At 38.1% G+C, this 18,445-nt stretch overlaps 1 protein-coding gene across 1 annotated transcript in view; it reads left to right on the top strand.

Annotated features, from left to right (window-relative positions):
- aff4 (AF4/FMR2 family, member 4) overlaps window positions 1–18,445 on the top strand; it is a 49,848-nt gene that overhangs the window by 540 nt on the left and 30,863 nt on the right. Inside the window, exon 2 of the mRNA XM_073871056.1 lies at window positions 11,093–11,335. Within this exon, the coding sequence (XP_073727157.1) occupies window positions 11,319–11,335 (17 nt within the window). The 5' untranslated portion in view covers window positions 11,093–11,318. The remainder of the gene's footprint in view (window positions 1–11,092; window positions 11,336–18,445) is intronic.

Here is an 18,445-nt window from a genome sequence, read left to right on the forward strand (position 1 = left end):
AAAGCTTAACTATTTATTTTAAATAACGCACGATTTATTAGTTTTATTATCGAATTTACGTTCGCATTCGTGTGCGGTGTTTATCGCGGTTAGTTCTTTGTTTTAAAGCATGAATTGTTAGGTTTGTCCGGATCAAAACGATAACTAGCGCTTTAGCATTTATACGTTTATATTTCAACAGTTTATTTCTAAAATGACTTCTATCGCTTAATTAATTCGACTTCTTTTACTTTACTTTTTAATCATTTAGTTGCGAACAGCAAATTTCCAGTTATGCGTGTTGGTTATTTATATTTAGTGAACTTTTGACTCGCGCACTGCATCATGTTACGTTTCTTGATTGTGACGTGAGTGCACAAACTGTTACTATCTCCGCGTCCCAGTCCGCATACTGTCATTATTAAATAGTAGTTGAAATTAGATTTAGTATGTCCCATCTCTTTGAAAGACTTTCCCATTACAAAAACAGTAACGTTACTTGTAGGGCATAGGACGCAATGTTTCACTCTCAGCTCAAGTTTTATCTTGGCGTCTACCATCTTGACAATATGTAAACACGGCCAAAATGGCAGTAACTCGGTGAATCATCTTTTAAATATAAACTCAGTCTTAACTACATTCAAACGACTTACTGGGGTGAATTATTGACGTACATAAAACTTTAGTTTCCGAGGAACTTGTTTATGAGTCTAGCGGAGAGTAATAAAAGCATTTCACAGTGTTTCTATCACATTTTGATTGATTGTGTCTACACTATTTATTTATTTATGTATACTTGAGAACAACTGCAAAATAATATTTTTTGCGTTCACAATGTACTTGGACATCTTTTGTATGTATTTTTGGTCAAACTTAAATGTTATACTTAAGGGGGCATTTGCATAACCGTTTTTACAGCAGTTTCCTCGAGTTTGGTGGCCATTTTAAAACCAGAGCTGTAGTCAGGCTATGTTTGGAATAGCATACTATAACATGCTTACTGTTTCTATATCTGTAATGTGTATACTGTGTGTAGTATGCATGGGGTATCCAATGACGTGCTGTGTTTGTGGACGAGAGCACACGGCACTGGGTTGTGTATCCCACAATGTATTTTACATTATTTAATTTCGTTAACCAGACAACCAAATGTTGACACCGTTTTACACATTTAGTTTAGTAACCTAGATTTTCCGAGGTTAACTGGATGCCATCTCAACATGAAACATTCGTTGAGGTCACATGAAAGCAGTAAATGTGCTGCTGTTTAAGCATTTTGTGTTGCGTAATGCGCACCACTTTACGTATCGTGTGAAAGAAATAGTATGCAGTATGCATCACACATTAAAGGATTTTTAAAGGAAAAATTCCTGATAATTTACTCACCCCCATGTCATCCCAGATGTTGATGTCTTTCTTCACTTGTACAGAAATTAAGTTTTTTTTTTTAGGAATACATTCCTTCATATAGTGGATTTCAATTAAACCCAACGGTTTGAATATCTACATTTCATTTTAGAGAAAGAAATTAAGGTTCTAAACATTCCCAACTGAGGCAAAGTTTTTTTCTAGCGAAACGATCTTTTCGCTTTGCACTAGCCTTGTAATGCGCCTCCGCGACCTAACATATTACGTAATCCCGGCAAAAGGTCACGCGTGACTTATGCGAAAATACCGCTCCAGTGTTTACAAGTGAATAAAAAACTACATATTTTTAGTGAAAATGACCATTGTTTCACTAGATAAGACCCTTACGCCGAATTACCACCGACTGCGGATCCGCTGCGGAACGGCGGCGGAGTCAATTGTTTTTCAGTCAAGTCAATGAGTGCGTTTACATGCACCGTCTTACGCCGATTATACTTAATAAACTGATAATACGTGGGGTCATGTAAACGCGTAAAACGGTTTTCTTTAATCGGGGAAAGCAAAAACCGATCGGCACAGGTAGTTTTTTGCTCATTACCCCGATTTCCCGTGGCATGTAAACATCTTAACCGGCTTTCTCATGGTTTTGTCCATGTGCGCATGTCTCCGCGTGTGAAAGATAAACGTCAAAGCAGTTGGCAAAGAAACTGTGAAAATAAAAACTGAGGTTATATCAGGTTCTGGGGACACGAAAAGAGATAAAACAATATAGCTTAAGACAGATATGCCGTCGGCTTTTTGATCAACTATTATGTATTATAGGCGATGACGTCACTACCTGCGAGAAACCTGACAAATCTCCAAGTCCCATGTAAACGCAGTTGTCTGCATAGCCGGTTTATCGATTTGCATGAAAACAGTTTTTTATAATAAGCAGATTTTTGATAGTTATCCGCTTATTCTGTGCATGTAAACGTAGTCATTGTGTGTATTTCCACTGACTGCGTTCCGAATCCGTCACAGCTCCGGCCATCCGCAGCCCTCCAGAACAAATACGCAGAGCTTCTATTTTTGCCGGATGCCGGACAGCTCCGCAGGGCGGAGGCATGACTATATCGCGTGATCATACCTGAATTCACGAGATTTCGTGTTGTGATCTGGGCTGGTTTGCAATCACCACGAGAATTAGCGAGACCTCATGGGTCCTCGTCACTTCAGCATGCAGCCGCTCTGCAACAAATACGGAACTGGGGGAGCCGTAACGCGGCGGAGTTAGTGGAAACCCCGCGTTATGCCTCGGTTTAGAGCCCTTTAAAGCTGCATTGAAACTGCAATTTGGACCTTCAAACCGTTGGGTTCAATTGAAGTCCAGTATATGGAGAAAAAATCCTGAAATGTTTTCTCAAAAAAATTAATTTCTTTTCGACTGAACAAAGAGAGGAACATGTTGGATGACATAGGGGAAAATTCCTTTTAAAACAACTCCTTTAAACAGTTGGTTAGTATTCCATGCTTAACGTAATCGATGTATTAAGTTAAGTGCTCCATTATTATCCAGCATAGCCAAGCTATTGGCACAGATACACGTGTGACACAGGCTTAAGGCTTGAGCTAGGATAGACCTTGTTCCACTTATGCAATGGAAATAAACACACACACACACACTTACACTCCTGCACTGTACCAGGAAGACGTGCACAGGAAGGCTGTGTGCCAAAGCACAGTTCGTATTGTTCTAGCAATATTCAAGCCAATAGCATAGTGAAGTGCTGAAGACATGCGAGTTGAGCAGAAGTTGGCCCCTGTATAAATAAGATTTAAAGCTCTTGACTATAGGCTGTGCTTCCTGTTTTATTTGTGGTCTGTGGCTTCAGTTAACGGTTTCCCCTGTCTGTGTTTATGATTAGGAAGAATGATACTTTACTATGTTTGTCTTTATGTCAAACAGAGTGAACTTTGTTAGGTAGCAAGGGATCTAGCAGCAGTCCGTGCTACAAGTATTGCTTTTTATTTAGAGAACGAATTATGTTGTTTGCAACCTCAGCAGTCCATTAGGTCACTTAAGGTCAGAATAGGTACGTGCGGTTACTGCAGCACATTCCATTAGTTAAAAGAACAAAGCTTCATCTCAGAGATATCATTTGCCTCAGGGCTACCGCTGCGTTTTGGGTCATAATAAGGTTTTGAAACACACAAGCATTCAGTTTTGAACTGCAGTTATAGACTGTTAAAGATTAAACGTCAGTGTTCTCTGTGGTAGCGGTTGTTTACCTTGGGATTTTGCTAAGAGTCACAGCTGGATGATGATGATGATGTAAGATTAAACTTCTTCTACGTTGTTTGCTCGCGAGTACGTGACTCGGGCACACACCCTGAGCACACACTTCTGTAAGATAATTGTCATACAAGTGAAGGAGTTAATTTATGTCTGTTCATGTAAAACGGATTTTAAATAAAATAAATGTGAAAGAAACATTATACATTATGCCTGATGATAATGAAACTAGCACTCTTGTTAGTAAGGAAAAAATGTATACACATAAAGGGCAATTTTTCTTTGTCACTTTGAAAAAAGGTGTTAATCTTAACAAGTTGTTGTATTTGAGCGTAACGTCTCTTTACAGTCTCTACAGAGCTGTGCTCCTTTTGCTTACAAGGTTATTCCAGGTTGCTTTGCGCAATCGTAAAAGTTCATAACTGTAAAAAAGTCCTGGCTCTGACTTGTAATGAGCAACTTTATGGTGTTTTCCATTGCGTAGTACCCCATGGGTTGGGTCGGGTCAGCTCCTCTCACTTTTGGGGGTTTTCCACTGGGTACACGATAGTAGTACCCGATACCTTTTTTATACCACCTAAGGTTGGGGTTCCAAGCAAGCTGAGTTGATACTTAAACGTGACATAAAAACACTGTAGATCACTGATTGGTCTGAGAGAATTGTCAATACCAGCGTCATTGCTAACACAAGATTAGCTTTACCTTTGTGCTTGCGCTGTCTTGAGCAAACCTGTGCTTTGTAAGTTCACAAACTCCCTTAAAGCGATGAAAAACATCCACAGCCTGAGAATCAGGAACACCATACTAGTGTTTTCCTTGCAGTTTGTGGTGACACATCCATGACGCACACCTCTGCATGTATGCACAGCATTTTAGCAATTGAGCTGAGGGCGTCGCCGTCGACTGATGCCATGTTTGTTTGTACATAAACTTTCATGTGAGACAGAGGTATAGTGACAAACGCAATGTGCAAACTGACAAATAAATGAATGTATGGAAAACACTGCATTCCAACGGAGCTCGCTTCCATTTTTTGTATGATGTCACAGCAGTAGGCAGGGCAAATACAACGACACGCCTATAATCCCTCCCAATCTGAAGTGGTACTAAACCAGGGGTGCCCAACCCTGTTCCTGGAGATCTACCTATTTTAGTTCCAACCCAACTTCAACACACCTGACTCTAATTTTTAGTTAGCCCTGAAATGCTTGATTGCCAGGTTCAGGTGTGTTTGGGGTTGGAGCTGATCTCTGCAGGACAGTAGATCTCCAGGAACAGGGTTGGTCACCACTGTACTAAACTTAAAGCTAACCAAGCCAAAGTAAAGTGAGCTGACACAACCTGACCCATGGGGTACTAAGCACCTTTAGTAAGCTTTTCACACATGTTTTTGTTCAAATCTTAAATTAATTTTGAAATGATAAACAGAATATATGATAGGAGAGGTTTAAAGTACTGAAGTATTTTTACTTTACTCAAGTATGTTTTTTATCTGTACTTTAGAAGAGTGTTTTTCTTTGGAAAACTTTTACTTCACTACATTCTGATACTTACCACTGTACCTTTTACTCTACTACATTTCCTAAATAAATACAAGTCTTTGTACCTTTTTAAAGGTACTGTATGTGTTTTAGCAGCATCTAGTGGTGAGAATGCGAATTGCAACCAACCTCAATTTCGAAACGCAATGAAAAGTTACGGTATCTGCAACAGGACAAACATAGGGACGAATCACGTTCTGTAGAACAGTTTGTCTGTTTATGGCTACTGTAGAAACATGATGGCGACCTCTAGGGCAGTATTGGGGGTGAAGTGCGGCCTGCGGTGGCGTGCACGTCATAAACTATGAAAAGTATGTTTGAAGACAAATGGCCAGCAGACTCCGTTAGTGCGCTATTTGCAAGGGGAGGCAACTGATATCAGTGATGAGCCGCTAGCTTGCACATAGGACTCGGCTTGAGCACCCAACGAAGTGGCCAAGCACATATGCTCAATTGCTTCACATTTATTTGTCTAAAATCATGCGGAAAACGTGACCGTGCCGCTTTCAGCCTATTCAAAGCGTTTGGGAGCTTCTGAGCGTCTGTCGTTGCTAAGTGACCTATGCATTGCTCAAAATTAAAGTCGCCATGAAACGGAAGTAGCGATTGCCTTATTTTCCCTGTGATGACGTATATCCGAATGAAACGGCTTTTGAGATGAAATAAGGCAGGGCTGGATTTGACTTTGTCCATCGAGATCTGATTGGAACGTTTGAAGTTGGGTCGTGTTGCTAATTGCTAATCGCTGCGATCTTCTCCCGGACCCCGCCCACCTGCCATACTTTTGACCGGAAGTGAAGAGAGATCGTTTTGAGGAGGGAAGGAGATTTGCATTTTTGATTAAAGATTATGAGCACACACGAATTTTTTAAAAAATAATGAAGCTGACAGATAAGTCATTTGTTAATAATACCACAATATTAAAAATATATATATAGTTTTCATTTCAATTTCATTGCGACTTTAAGATGAGCACCCAGCAGTGGAAAAAGAAATTGCGCCTATGAACACTCACATTTACTAAGAAACGTATCTTATCTTTTCTTATATTTTTACATTTCAAAATATAAGTAAGAGGTTGTTTTACTTTCTTAGTTAAAAATATCCAAAAAAAAAGATTTATGTCTGTTTTTCTGTTTTGTCTATGTAAAACAAAAACACAACAAAATGCACAGGCTAAGTTATATATTTGCTTAGTTAGCAACATGCAGCTTATCATCAAACAGAACAAACTCGAACATATGTCCTCCACACACACACAACAGGGCTTTCATGCTGGGCTTCGAGTGACACTGGTTATTTACTGCGGTTGAAAACAGCGTCTTATTTTTAAGTTACCAACAGCAACTTGCATATCTGAGGAAAAGCCGGTCGCAGGATTTGTCACTGTTTGTGTAGTAAATTTATTTGTTTTTATTTATTTTTAAGTCTCCAGTTGTAGTTACCGCTGAGTTGCGGATGTGACACCTCACAGATTTTGTGTTATGTGTAACACTCCGAGTCCGGCATGCAGCAGTCACGTTAAATCTTACTGTCTGTCAGACGCTGACTGTGTTCGACTTCACGCGATGCCGCGTGAGCTAGTTGGCGTGTGGCGGGAGTGATTTAAAAGCATATGAAGTTTTACACTCGAGTTGCTTTCGCGGTGCTTTGGTGTCGTGCGTCAACCAGTCTACTCTGTGGGGCTCTGTGTAGTGATAGACCGATATATCGGGGTTTTTTTGCGAGTTATATGTATATCGGCATCGGCCGATACGTGGCTGATGTGTTCGCAGACTTTTTTCTGGCATTATTTACAAGACTGAGTGCTGGAAGCCGCAAGCGATTGCAGGTCATGTGACTAAAAATAACCAGCCGTTCCATGACAACATCGAAAGCTCGGCCTAACAGCTGATCATAGCTGGACAAAATGGGTTTTTATTTCTCATCTCTATATATATATTTGTAGTAGTAAAGTGCTAGAAATCAATATACTTTGCTGATAGTTCCTTGTCATTGTGGAGAGTGCAGTTCATGGTTCCATAGAACACTCACCTGTTTTTACAATTTGTTAAATATAGTTTTTTAAGTTCAATAAATGTTACTTTTTTAAATTGAGACTTGTAACATTTGGCATCATCGTGTAATTTTATGATGTAAATTGAGTGAGCAAAAGCAGTATTGGCTCAAAATATCGGCTCAAGAAAACCGACAGTATGTATCGGTCTTCGGCTAAGGCTGATGAAACAAAAATCTGTATCGGCACAAAAAAAAAAGTACATAAAGATCTAGTATTTTTTTAAATTAAATTTAATGTGAAATGTAGAGGAGTAAAATGTATAATGTTATGTAATATTAGAGGATATTGTGGAAAAGACCATTACCATAAATACCCCTGTGAGCAGTACATACAGGTCTATTTGTGCACTGTGTACTTTAAATGGTTTAAATGGTTCATTATGTCTGGTGGTCTGCTACTTTCCCCGTTCTAGGCTATTTATGGTGGTTAAGCACAGCGCATTCAATTCAATGTGTGTTTTCATTTTCTGTTTACTGTTAAATATTTTAAGCGAGATATGTTGTGTTGGCCGGTTCATTTTTATTTTATTCATATTTTTTTATTTGTTGTTCTCCGTTCATGTCAGCTCTGCATGTGCCTGATTTAATTGAGGGATTGGTCCATTTTCTTAAAAGATAAATCCAAATAATTTACTCACCACCATGTCATCCAAAATGTTGATGTCTTTCTTTGTTCAGTCGAGAAGAAATTATGTTTTTTGAGGAAAACATTGCAGGATTTTTCTAATTTGAATGGAGTTTAATAGGGATGCACCGATACCACTTTTTCCATCTCCGATCCGATTCCGATACCCGAATTCTGAGTATCGGCCGATTCCGATACCTGCCGATCCGATACTACTGTATTTTTCTTGAGCAATTTAAATTACACACAGACACACACACACACACACACACACACACACACACACACACACACACACACACACACACACACACACACACTATATAAATGTCTAAATCTAGCATAATATAATTATATTATATCTAATTATACTTTTAAATTAAAAACCAATAATTTAAAATTATTTACAAGTTACAAGAACATTAGTAATTATTAACCATGGCAGTGTTTAGGAGAAAATAAAATAGGCACGTTTGATCAAATAAGTATGCTAAATATATTTTCCTTAATTGCGCAAAAAGTCACAGTAAAAAAGCTTTAGTGTGCAGATGGTTATTTTGGGAATTATGCACTTAACCGGACCTTTTATGCACATTTCGGGTGCAGAATTGATGCACCTAAATCATATTGAGTGCGCATTCTGCGCAATACTGTGCAGCATTGATGCTCTAGAAGCGTCCTCACACTCACATGGGAATCCTTGCTCCGCAATGGAAAGTTAAGTTCATAACTATTAAAACACAAAGAGATTTGATGCATCATGTGCTCAGCACATACTGAATTGCATCCATCCATCCAACAACTTACTGAGACTTTATAAAATAAGATCTTTAAAACAGCCTACAGTTATTGAGTGTTCGTGTGTTGAATGACGCGTTTCATCCGTCCGCTTCACCTGTGAATTATCTCAGCACATAGTGAATTGCATCCATCCAACAGCTTACTGAGACTTTATAAAATCAGATCTTTAATAAAGCCTAACGTTACAGTTATTGTGTGTGTGCGTGTGTTGAATGACGCGTTTTCATCCATCCGCTTCTCATCAGTGGATTAACTCAGTTTGCAAGTAAGTTACAGTGTTTCTGTGAACATGAATATTTTTAAATGTGCGTTTGTTCCTTCACATGAAGCTATTGAGTGTAAGATGACTTTGATTATAGTGCATAAAAACGTTTATGGTGCTTTTATAATACTTTGACGTTTTAATCGCTTGTCAGTGACAACCATGGGTAACGTGCAGTATCGGAATTGGATCGGTCCTGTTAGTCCGATATCCGATCCAGCAAAAAATGCCGGATCGGCCCCGATACCGATCCAAAATATCGGATCGGTGCATCCCTAGAGTTTAATAGAGCCCAACATTTAATACTTAACTCAACACTTAACAGTTTTTTTCAACGGAGTTTCAAATGACTATAAACAATCCCAAACGATGCATAAGGGTCTTATCTAGCGAAACGATTGTCATTTTGACAAGAAAAATAAAAAATATGTACTTTTAAACCACAACTTTTCGTCTAGGTCAGGTCCAGCGCAACCTAACGTAAATGCGTAGTGACGTAGGGAGGTCACGTGTTACATATATAAAACGCACATTTGCGGACCATTTTAAACAATAAACTGCCACAAAGACATTAATTAGTATCATTTGACATACAACAACGTAGAAACGGTCCTCTTTCAACACACTTGTAAACACTGGGGCGGAGTTTCGCGTTTGTCCTCTGTGACCTCTTGACGTCATGACGTATTGCGTGGGATCACCTGGCGCATCACGACCGGATCTGGATGAGAAGTTGTGTTTTAAAAGTGTATATTTGTTATTTTTATTGTCAAAAACGACAATCGTTTTGCTAGATAAGACCCCCGTGCCTCGCCTGGGATTGTCCACAGTCCTCTGAAACTCCGTTGAAAAAAACTGTTAAGTGTTAAGTATCAAATGTTGGTGTCTATTAAAGTCCATCAAAATGAGAAAAATCCCGCAATGTTTTCCTCAAAAAACATAATTTCTTCTCGACTGAACAAAGAAAGACATCAACATTTTGGATGACGTGTTGGTGAGTAAATTATCTGGATGTTTCTTTTAAGAAAATTGACTAATCCTTTAATTATGACGACAATATGAATCTCATGTGTTCTGTGGCCAGTTGCATACTTCAAAAAGTCTTATAAGTTGGTCATCTTTAAATTTTTTGAAGACTGATTATAGTCATAAAAAGGTAGATTTGTCTAATTGTAATTGGAAAAGACAGATTAGCATTGCTAATTGTTAGTTGGCCAGACTAGTTCTTCCGACACAGTCTTAACTTAGTTGCTAAGTTGCTTAAGTACGCAATTAGCCCCTATGTAATATAATATAATTTTACATTTATGCATTTGGTAGATGCTTTGATCCAAATGATCTTTTACTGAGCTCTACAGGAGCACATCCCATAAAAAAAGAAAGAGAGAGAGAGAAAGATTTTTAAAAACTTGCTCTCCCTCCCTCACTTACCTGGTTGGTAAGATAAATTGTTTTTGGTGATTCCCATATTACAACTAATTGCCTCATCACCCTTGTGAGTACTAGTGTGCGCTAATCCTTTTAACATGCTTTCCCCCTAGACCTGAAAAACTGCAGCTGGCCCTTTAAGGACATTTACGCTGATTGTGTTGGCTTGAGGCCAAGTGGGGGAGGGCACATGTTTACTGACAGGCAGCAGCTGATTGGTTGGATTCTGCTCTGAGTCAGAGTGTCATGAAGAGGAGTGGCTGACTGGTATAAAATAACATCTCCTTATAAGGGCAGTGGTGGACTGCACCATGTTTCACAAGACAGAGAGGGGGGTTGTTACTCGGTTGAGCTGATCGTAAAGACTGGGTTTAAATAGATTTGACTTCATGTGGAGATAATGTCAAGTAAAATCAATGATTCTATTGTCAGCATATGCATACTTAAACACATTTAGTCAGATATATTATCAGTTGTTGTATAGCAGTCAGAGATAAACTTTTGTACAGAGCTTCTCAACGAAATAGTATTTGATACTTTGGTTATGTTCACTGTAAAAAAAAGAAATGCAGCATGAAGTTAAAACAACTTGGTTTTGCAGGTCAATTCAACCTACTATTTTAAGCTTTGCCTTGTAAAAAGTTGACACAATTAATTTTTTTAAGTTAAAGTAACATAAAAACATGTGTTGATTTGACAAAAATGCTGCATACGTTTTACAGTGTGTTTCCTACAATTGTGCCTCCTCTCTGTAGCTGAGTGGTTTGGTCCGCAGACAGACTGTAGCGCACCTCCCTAAGTCAGATTTATCTCAACTCCCAGGAAATACGGCAGTGACGATTGAAGTGTGAAAGCTGACTATCAAGAAACTGTGCCTTAAAGTGGACGGTACTTAACAAGAGGGACCCGCAGCTGAAAAGCACCATCGGGTTGTTTGGAGTTTGCTCTCAATCCTCTTCCAATGGTTCATTGGTTGAGGCCATGGCCTCTCAGTCAGGGTAAGCCCTAGCACCAGCCATGTTTTCAGTGAGTAATTCCTATAGCAGTCACGGCAAAGTTTAGGCCTTCTCTCAATCATTTACATGCTGTTGTAGTTTAATGTCTTTAACATCATTTTAATTCAATAAACGTGGGTTAATGCAAAACAGATACATTGTTTAAAACATGCGCAGCTCTCTAATCTGTGTGTAGGAACAATGCCAACGAATACGAATGTTCTGGACAGGCCTAACAGATGATAATCTAGTTTATGTTTGTGTCTGAGCACCCTTTAAATATAGTGAGATGTTGAAAAATGGTTTGTCCTAAAAAGTCAATTTACTTTAAGTCAATTAAATGAATGGTAGTCTTTAAGGCAGTGCTTATATGACAGGTTAAGTATAAAATGTGCTTTATTGTCTAAATACACATTCATATTAATACCTCGTGCTGTTCAGATTAGTCATCAAATATTTTTAAAGATGCCGTAGTCTGACCATATTGTGCCCAACACCTTCTGTCTTTCATACCCGCTGGAATAAACATCATGCCCTCCGTTTTACCATACATTTGCATCGAGGGATTTACAGCCTAGAGACACCTGGAGAAGTCCAGTAATGATTTACATAAACTTAATCGTACACACTTTATTTATAATAACATTTTCCTGTTAGTTTACTTTGGATTTGTGTGATTTATTCACGCTCATGGTATTCCAAGCACATGAAATGTGGAGATGAATGAATGTTCACACAAAAAAAAATCATGTTTACTACAGCTCATAATCTCATTCACTTTTCCATGCTAGTGTATATTGAAGTATGGTGCATGCAAACGATCTTCGCCAGGTTGTCTTTGATTGTCAAGTGTAATATGATTGATCAGTATTGTTAAGTAAGTTTGAATATGCAAAAGTACGAATAAGATGTGGTTCATGTAGGGAAATCATTCATATGGTTTGTAATGGCATGAATTATAATTTTCTTTTCGTAGATCAACTCCTTTTTGCATTTATACATTTAGACGTTTAGTTGACACTGCCGTAGGGCTGTCGCAGTAACGGCGATTTCGTATTACCGCACTCCTGACAAGCCAACCGCATATGACAATCAACCGCAATGTTCACGTCAAATTCACGAAGCTACCCCCTTCTTGTTAAGATTTAAGAGAGTAATTAGTTTTTCGTTAAAGGCGGAGTGCACAATGTTTGAAAGCCAATTTTGATATTTGAAATCACCTAAACAAACACGCCCCTACCCCAATAGAATCTGGACCTTCTGTTGATAGACCCGCCCCACACATATGCAACCCAGGCCAAGATGTTGGTTAGTAGACACACCCCTTAGTGCTGATTGGCTACAAGTGTGTTTTGGTAGTCGGCCCGACTCCCTTTTCCAAAGCGTTTTTCAAACGTTGTGCACTCTACCTGTAACGGGAATAGCTGCGTGATGAAGTGAAACTAAAGGGTTAAACACAAACTGAAGCAGTTGTTGTAGAACGTCTGGCGAACAATAATAGATAGCGCAAAGATTGTAAAAAGTAAAAACCCATTATTAATTAACATGAGCAAAGCGCTCAACAATTTAAATTTGCAAGAACTATAGACTAATTAATACAATAACAGCCTTAAATAAGTCCACTTTCAGTTCTCACGGACAAGCGTTTTATCAACTGGCTAGTTATCCTCCAGACATTGACGGACCACGTCTTTTTCTCATTTCGCCTGTGTGGTAGGGCTGGGTAAAAATATCGATTCATCGATGCATTGCAATTATTTGTTTCTCAATTCAATATCGATTCATCAAATCCTATGAATCGATTCAACCCCCCCCACCCCACCCCGGCCAGTGGCGGTACTGTGGGCAACACTCTAGTGAGAGCGTTCAGCGTTGTACAAGGCATGCTTTATCAAAACAGAAAGATCAAAGATGGCAAACAGCAGCACTTCTTTCAAGCCTGCACCATCAACGTGATCAAACATTAGTAATACTACACACATTACTTAAAAACATACTCAGGTACTTAATTGCTTGTGTATTTACTTATTATTAAATTGATACCGAAGCAAGCAAACCAATACCGAATTGAATCGAATCGAACCCTCAAGAATCGAAATCGAATCGAATTGTGAAATTCCTAACAATACCCAGCCCTACCGTGTGGGGCGCATCCCCGCTCGCGGTGTGAAGCGCGTCCACGCTATTCTCTGAGATGCACTTGACAGTCTTTAGTGCAGCTAAATTTTTTTTGGACGACCAAGTTAAGGCGATAGGGTTTCCCAGCTTAGGCGGGCCGCCCAAACTGCAAAGTGCTGTGGGAAAAGGTTTTATCTTTGTGTATCTACAGCGTTTGGCCCTGCCAAAAAAATATTTCAGTGTTGCATATTTAAAATAATAATTCAAAAGGCAAATGTCATAGTATACATAGTATATTCATGATTTATTAAGGCAATTTTAAATTTCACAATAACACGCAACAGTGTCTCCAACAAATAATATTGCTGAGAAGTTAACGTTTGTGACGCTTAAAATGTGTGTCAATGGTAACACTGCATGAGAATACACACAGACAACATGGAGAAAATATATATATTAGTGACTGAGGGCGAAGCACTGTCCCGACCAGGCCGGTGACAATACGGTTTACTGGCCCGACCGTCTATCATGCTGGCCCTGGGTCATCAGGCAGTCCTTTATGTTGAGCCCTGATGATAGCATTTATGCTTGTTCTGAAATAATGACAAAATCTAAATGACTAAAAATTTATATTTTCAACTTAATTTACCCTAAATATTGATTTATTTGTTTTTATACTTTAAAAAAATTATCTACTAATTAATTACTATGCATTGCCTCCTCTATTGCATTTGTTTTGTAGATTTTACAGGTGCACAAATGTTGGCTAATTTTAATTTCATTAAGACGTCGCTGTGTTCTGTATTGAGCGAGGCTCTGTAAATTTGCACTTAACACACCTAAACGATGTTCTTTAATATTTCTAGATATATATTTAGCTGTAGTATAGCTTGTTTTAATCTTTTTCTCATAAGAGGCTACATCATGTCTTTCCCATCTCAGTGCATCTTGCTTGGTTTTGATTTAAATAATAATTGTATTAATTGTAATTAATAAAGGCGGTAAAACTGCATACCGCACTAGGGAGCCATGCAAAACTGTATATGTACAGCTAAAAATATTACCCCCTTGTTAAATGAGCAAAGAAAGCATCGGAAATAAATCCACAATATTTCCACAATTTTGAGCTTTATTTAAAAAAATCATTGAAGTAAAACCGTTAAAAGTGTGGGAGGAATTACACTATGAAATAAAAAAATTTTATTGCCCCCCCCAGATATGTTTATGTCATAACTTCCAGTTTCACAGGAGAATAAATATGAAGTAACACAAAGCCCAAATCCCCTTAATCATTTTGAGTAAAACTAAAGACTAGTTGATGTGCAGCAAAAGATGGTTAAGCTACACAAAATAGAAAGTGGCTTTAAGGAAATAGTTAAAACCATAGAAACATCTATTTCCACAATCAGGGCAATAATGGGGACTTTTTAATCGACTGGAGATGGTGCAAATCTGCCTGAAAGAGGACGTGTGTCTATATCGTCTTAATTCTCAGCAAGGAGAATAATTTGAGTGAACAAAAACTCAACAATCACAGATGGAATAATTGTGGCCAATGTGTCATAAAAAATAATTTTTTTTAATGATGTGATCCCCCACTTTCAAATATTTAAAACAAATGTAAAAAATAAAACATAAAAAGGAGAAACCATGCAGATTTATTTTCACAGCTTTCTTTGCTCATATTTACCAAGGGGGCTAATAGTTTTGTCTTTAACTGAACCTTTATGTATCTTTAAAAATATAAGTATTCTGCACAAATAATAATTTTTGTGCTGTTCATCCATGTTCCTTATTTTGGGTAATGTTTGAAAAGACATCAAATATGACACACCTCTTCTGTTTACGAAAGTACATGGATTCAAATTGAAACCTTGAATCTGCAGTAGAAAGACTGACGTCCCCTACAGGTTTCAATTACAAAGCCGTTCACACTTAATGAAAAGTGCTGTGGTAAGATTAGGGTGTGTGTGCACACCACTTCATCAGTAAATATCATTCAGTATTTGCATGAGATGTAACTAATTGGATTTTGGCTTAGGGCAGTGTTTGTATACCAAGCAACACATCACATGGTGAATTTAAATGGTTTTGTCTTGCAAAAGTACTCTCATCAGCACATTTAAACAAGTTACAGTCTGTGTCCGTCTGTCAAAGTATAAGACGTGACAGAATGGCGAATGTTTTTATATCCCTCTTCATGTTTGTGTATTGTAGGCAAGTGTACTGAATTAGAATAGTCTGACTAAAATAAAATTTTGTAAATGCATAAACGTACTCATTCACTTGACAAAATTGTTTACCGTAGCAGAATTTATTAACTAAATCTTTTGTTCTTAATGGCTTTCCGAAATGCCCCTTCTATCACTTAATCAGCTGATTTAATTAGCAGTGATCTTATTTAAGCTAAAGTTTTTGGTTGGATTTCATTGTTGAATAGTTGGTGTGTTTTTGAAACTGTTAGGCGGTCAACTTTCTGATTGTGTTTACTGGTGTAGGAATTATTAGTTAAAGGAACAGTATGTAAGAAATTTATATCAATTAATAATAAAATGGCCCTGATAAGTCACTAGACATTAAGAAATCAATTACATTTTAAATACTTATATCACTGACAACAGTGGTCCGGCCAGGATATTGTCATTTAAAAAGTGAAGTTGCAGCCCTCAACTGATGTTTATGTTGTCATGTTGTGTTTTGGCCACCAGTTGTAAGATTGCAGTACCAGTTTTAGCCACAAGTTTTGTGATTGCAGTACCAGTTTTGACCACAATCCTACATACTGTTCCTTTAAGGTTATAGGTTATTGTTAAGACTTGATGCCAGAGTTAGCTTTAAGCATCCTTATTTTCACTCTGTCTCTTGTTTTGATGTTTTGGTTTGGAAAAACTGTTAAATAATAAAAAAAAGTGTTAACAATTGTTACTAGGGATGCTCCGATCGATCGGCCGCCGATCGGTATCGGCCGATAATGGCATTAAATGACTCGATCGGTGCTCGCTACATCTGCCGATCTCTTAAACCGATCTTTCTGTTTACTTTTGTCATCAAAAGGATCCTGAATGCGGCTGCAATTAAAGACATTTTTTATGTAGCGCGAGCATTTTTACAACCTGTTGCTCATGTGCAGCGTGCAGATTTGTATGTCTCTCTTTGCCTTTACAGAGATATGCGTATTTTCTACGCGCTCCGGTAAACAGCGCGAGGCGTCTTCACATCCCCATCAAACAGCGATACAACACATATCTATCACGGACAATTGCATCCTCATGCCAAAAGTTTCTTATTTGCATGCGTCTTAAAGTTTTGAGCGTTTAAACTTTTATTTTCCTCACAGCTGCTTGTCTGCGTTCAGCCGCCGCCCACACACACAGCAGCCTGTGATCAGTGCACGTGAACAGAGCGATCTCTGTCAAGTCTTAAAGCTACAGTAACCTAATTCATTTCTCTCTGCTCTTGACTAAAGAATTTTTATACTTCATACGAATGTGTGTATATTTAATTAATACAGTAAAGTCTGTGAAGTGTTTTATTTTCAGTACTTTTAGGAGACATAAGCCTTTTTAAAGCCATATTAAATTTCTCTTTGCAGAATAAATATTTGTTTTGCTTATTTATTTGAGTCTCTATTAAAACAGTAATATACCTAATTACTGCAAGTAATATAATAAAGGCAACATCCGTGGTATTATTTTATTTATAAAGATTGTAACAGTTACAGTCATCAAAGAGCTTGCATATCAGCTTTAAAAAAATCGGTATCGGAATCAGTATTGGCCGATCACGAAGATTACAAATCGGTGATCGTTATCGGCTGCAAAAATCCTGATCGGAGCATCCCTAATTGTTACATTTTTAGAGTGGTCTACTTTAACTTTTAATGTCATTTTTAGAGCATATTTTTTATCTTTGTAATATACAGAAGAGATAGCAGCCCCTTTCAGTAATCTCGGTAAATTACCAGAGTGGTTTTCTGGTAAATACACAAATGCGCTGGCACAAGTAATGTAAGATGCCGTTCACACGAGTACTGGCAAACTCTGATGTCATTAAGTGGACGTTTCCTCTAAACATTCGTGTCGCCGCCAACATTGTTTTTGAAAACATGACCGGGTTTGACTTTGTTTCTGAATGTATGTGTCTGTATTTTTGTTTTCATTGTTTACCTTCATGCAGTTGCTGTAACTTGACACAACAAGATATTAGATGACAAAATGAACACATCATCTGTGCATCATCTAAATCAAAGTGTGATGATTGGCCGAAAGAAACTTCTTACGTCATCACATTCTGACCTTGTATGTGGTCATACTAATAATTCTGTTCTTTGCTCACACACAGATGAAAAAAACTGATTTCCCATTATTTTTGAAAAGGTCATGTTCACGCATGATTATTTATTGGTGATTTACCGGGGTGTATTCCAGAAAGCAGGGGGTTAACTTAATATCAGCGAAACCCTGAACTTTCGGTTGAATAATCTTAAACCTAATCATGTCAGTTCTGGTGGCACCTGATAAGAGCTAGTTTAATCAACTCTTACTGGTAACCTAGAGTTAATGCGTGCACATGGGAATACATAAAGACATTTTTAATTTAAAAACATACCCAGGTATGTCCATACCCTCACAGGAAAGACTGAGTGAAAGGAGCTTTTAATGCAGCGTATCTAGAATACATGAGAGAGTCCTGGTATAAAATAATGTCTAGGTTATAAAAACCCCCTGTGTACAATAATGCTATAAAATAGTCTTGTGAACTCTTTAACTCCCTCAACTGCTCTTTAAAGGAGCTATATGTAATATTGAGGCGGTTTACATCTGGTGTAAAGATCTGTTTTGGTCGAACGGTTCACAAGTGGACGACCTTAAAGACAGGTGTAAACGGGGTGTAAAATGCTTTCAACTCGTCCACTTTCAACCACATTCAAAGGTAGTCGAAAACGCATGTGGTCGAATGTGTTCGAGCAGCCACGATCGACGAAAACGAATCTTA

Source organism: Misgurnus anguillicaudatus, chromosome 9 (genome assembly GCF_027580225.2).
Source record: "Misgurnus anguillicaudatus chromosome 9, ASM2758022v2, whole genome shotgun sequence".
NCBI classification, from domain to species: domain Eukaryota; kingdom Metazoa; phylum Chordata; class Actinopteri; order Cypriniformes; family Cobitidae; genus Misgurnus; species Misgurnus anguillicaudatus.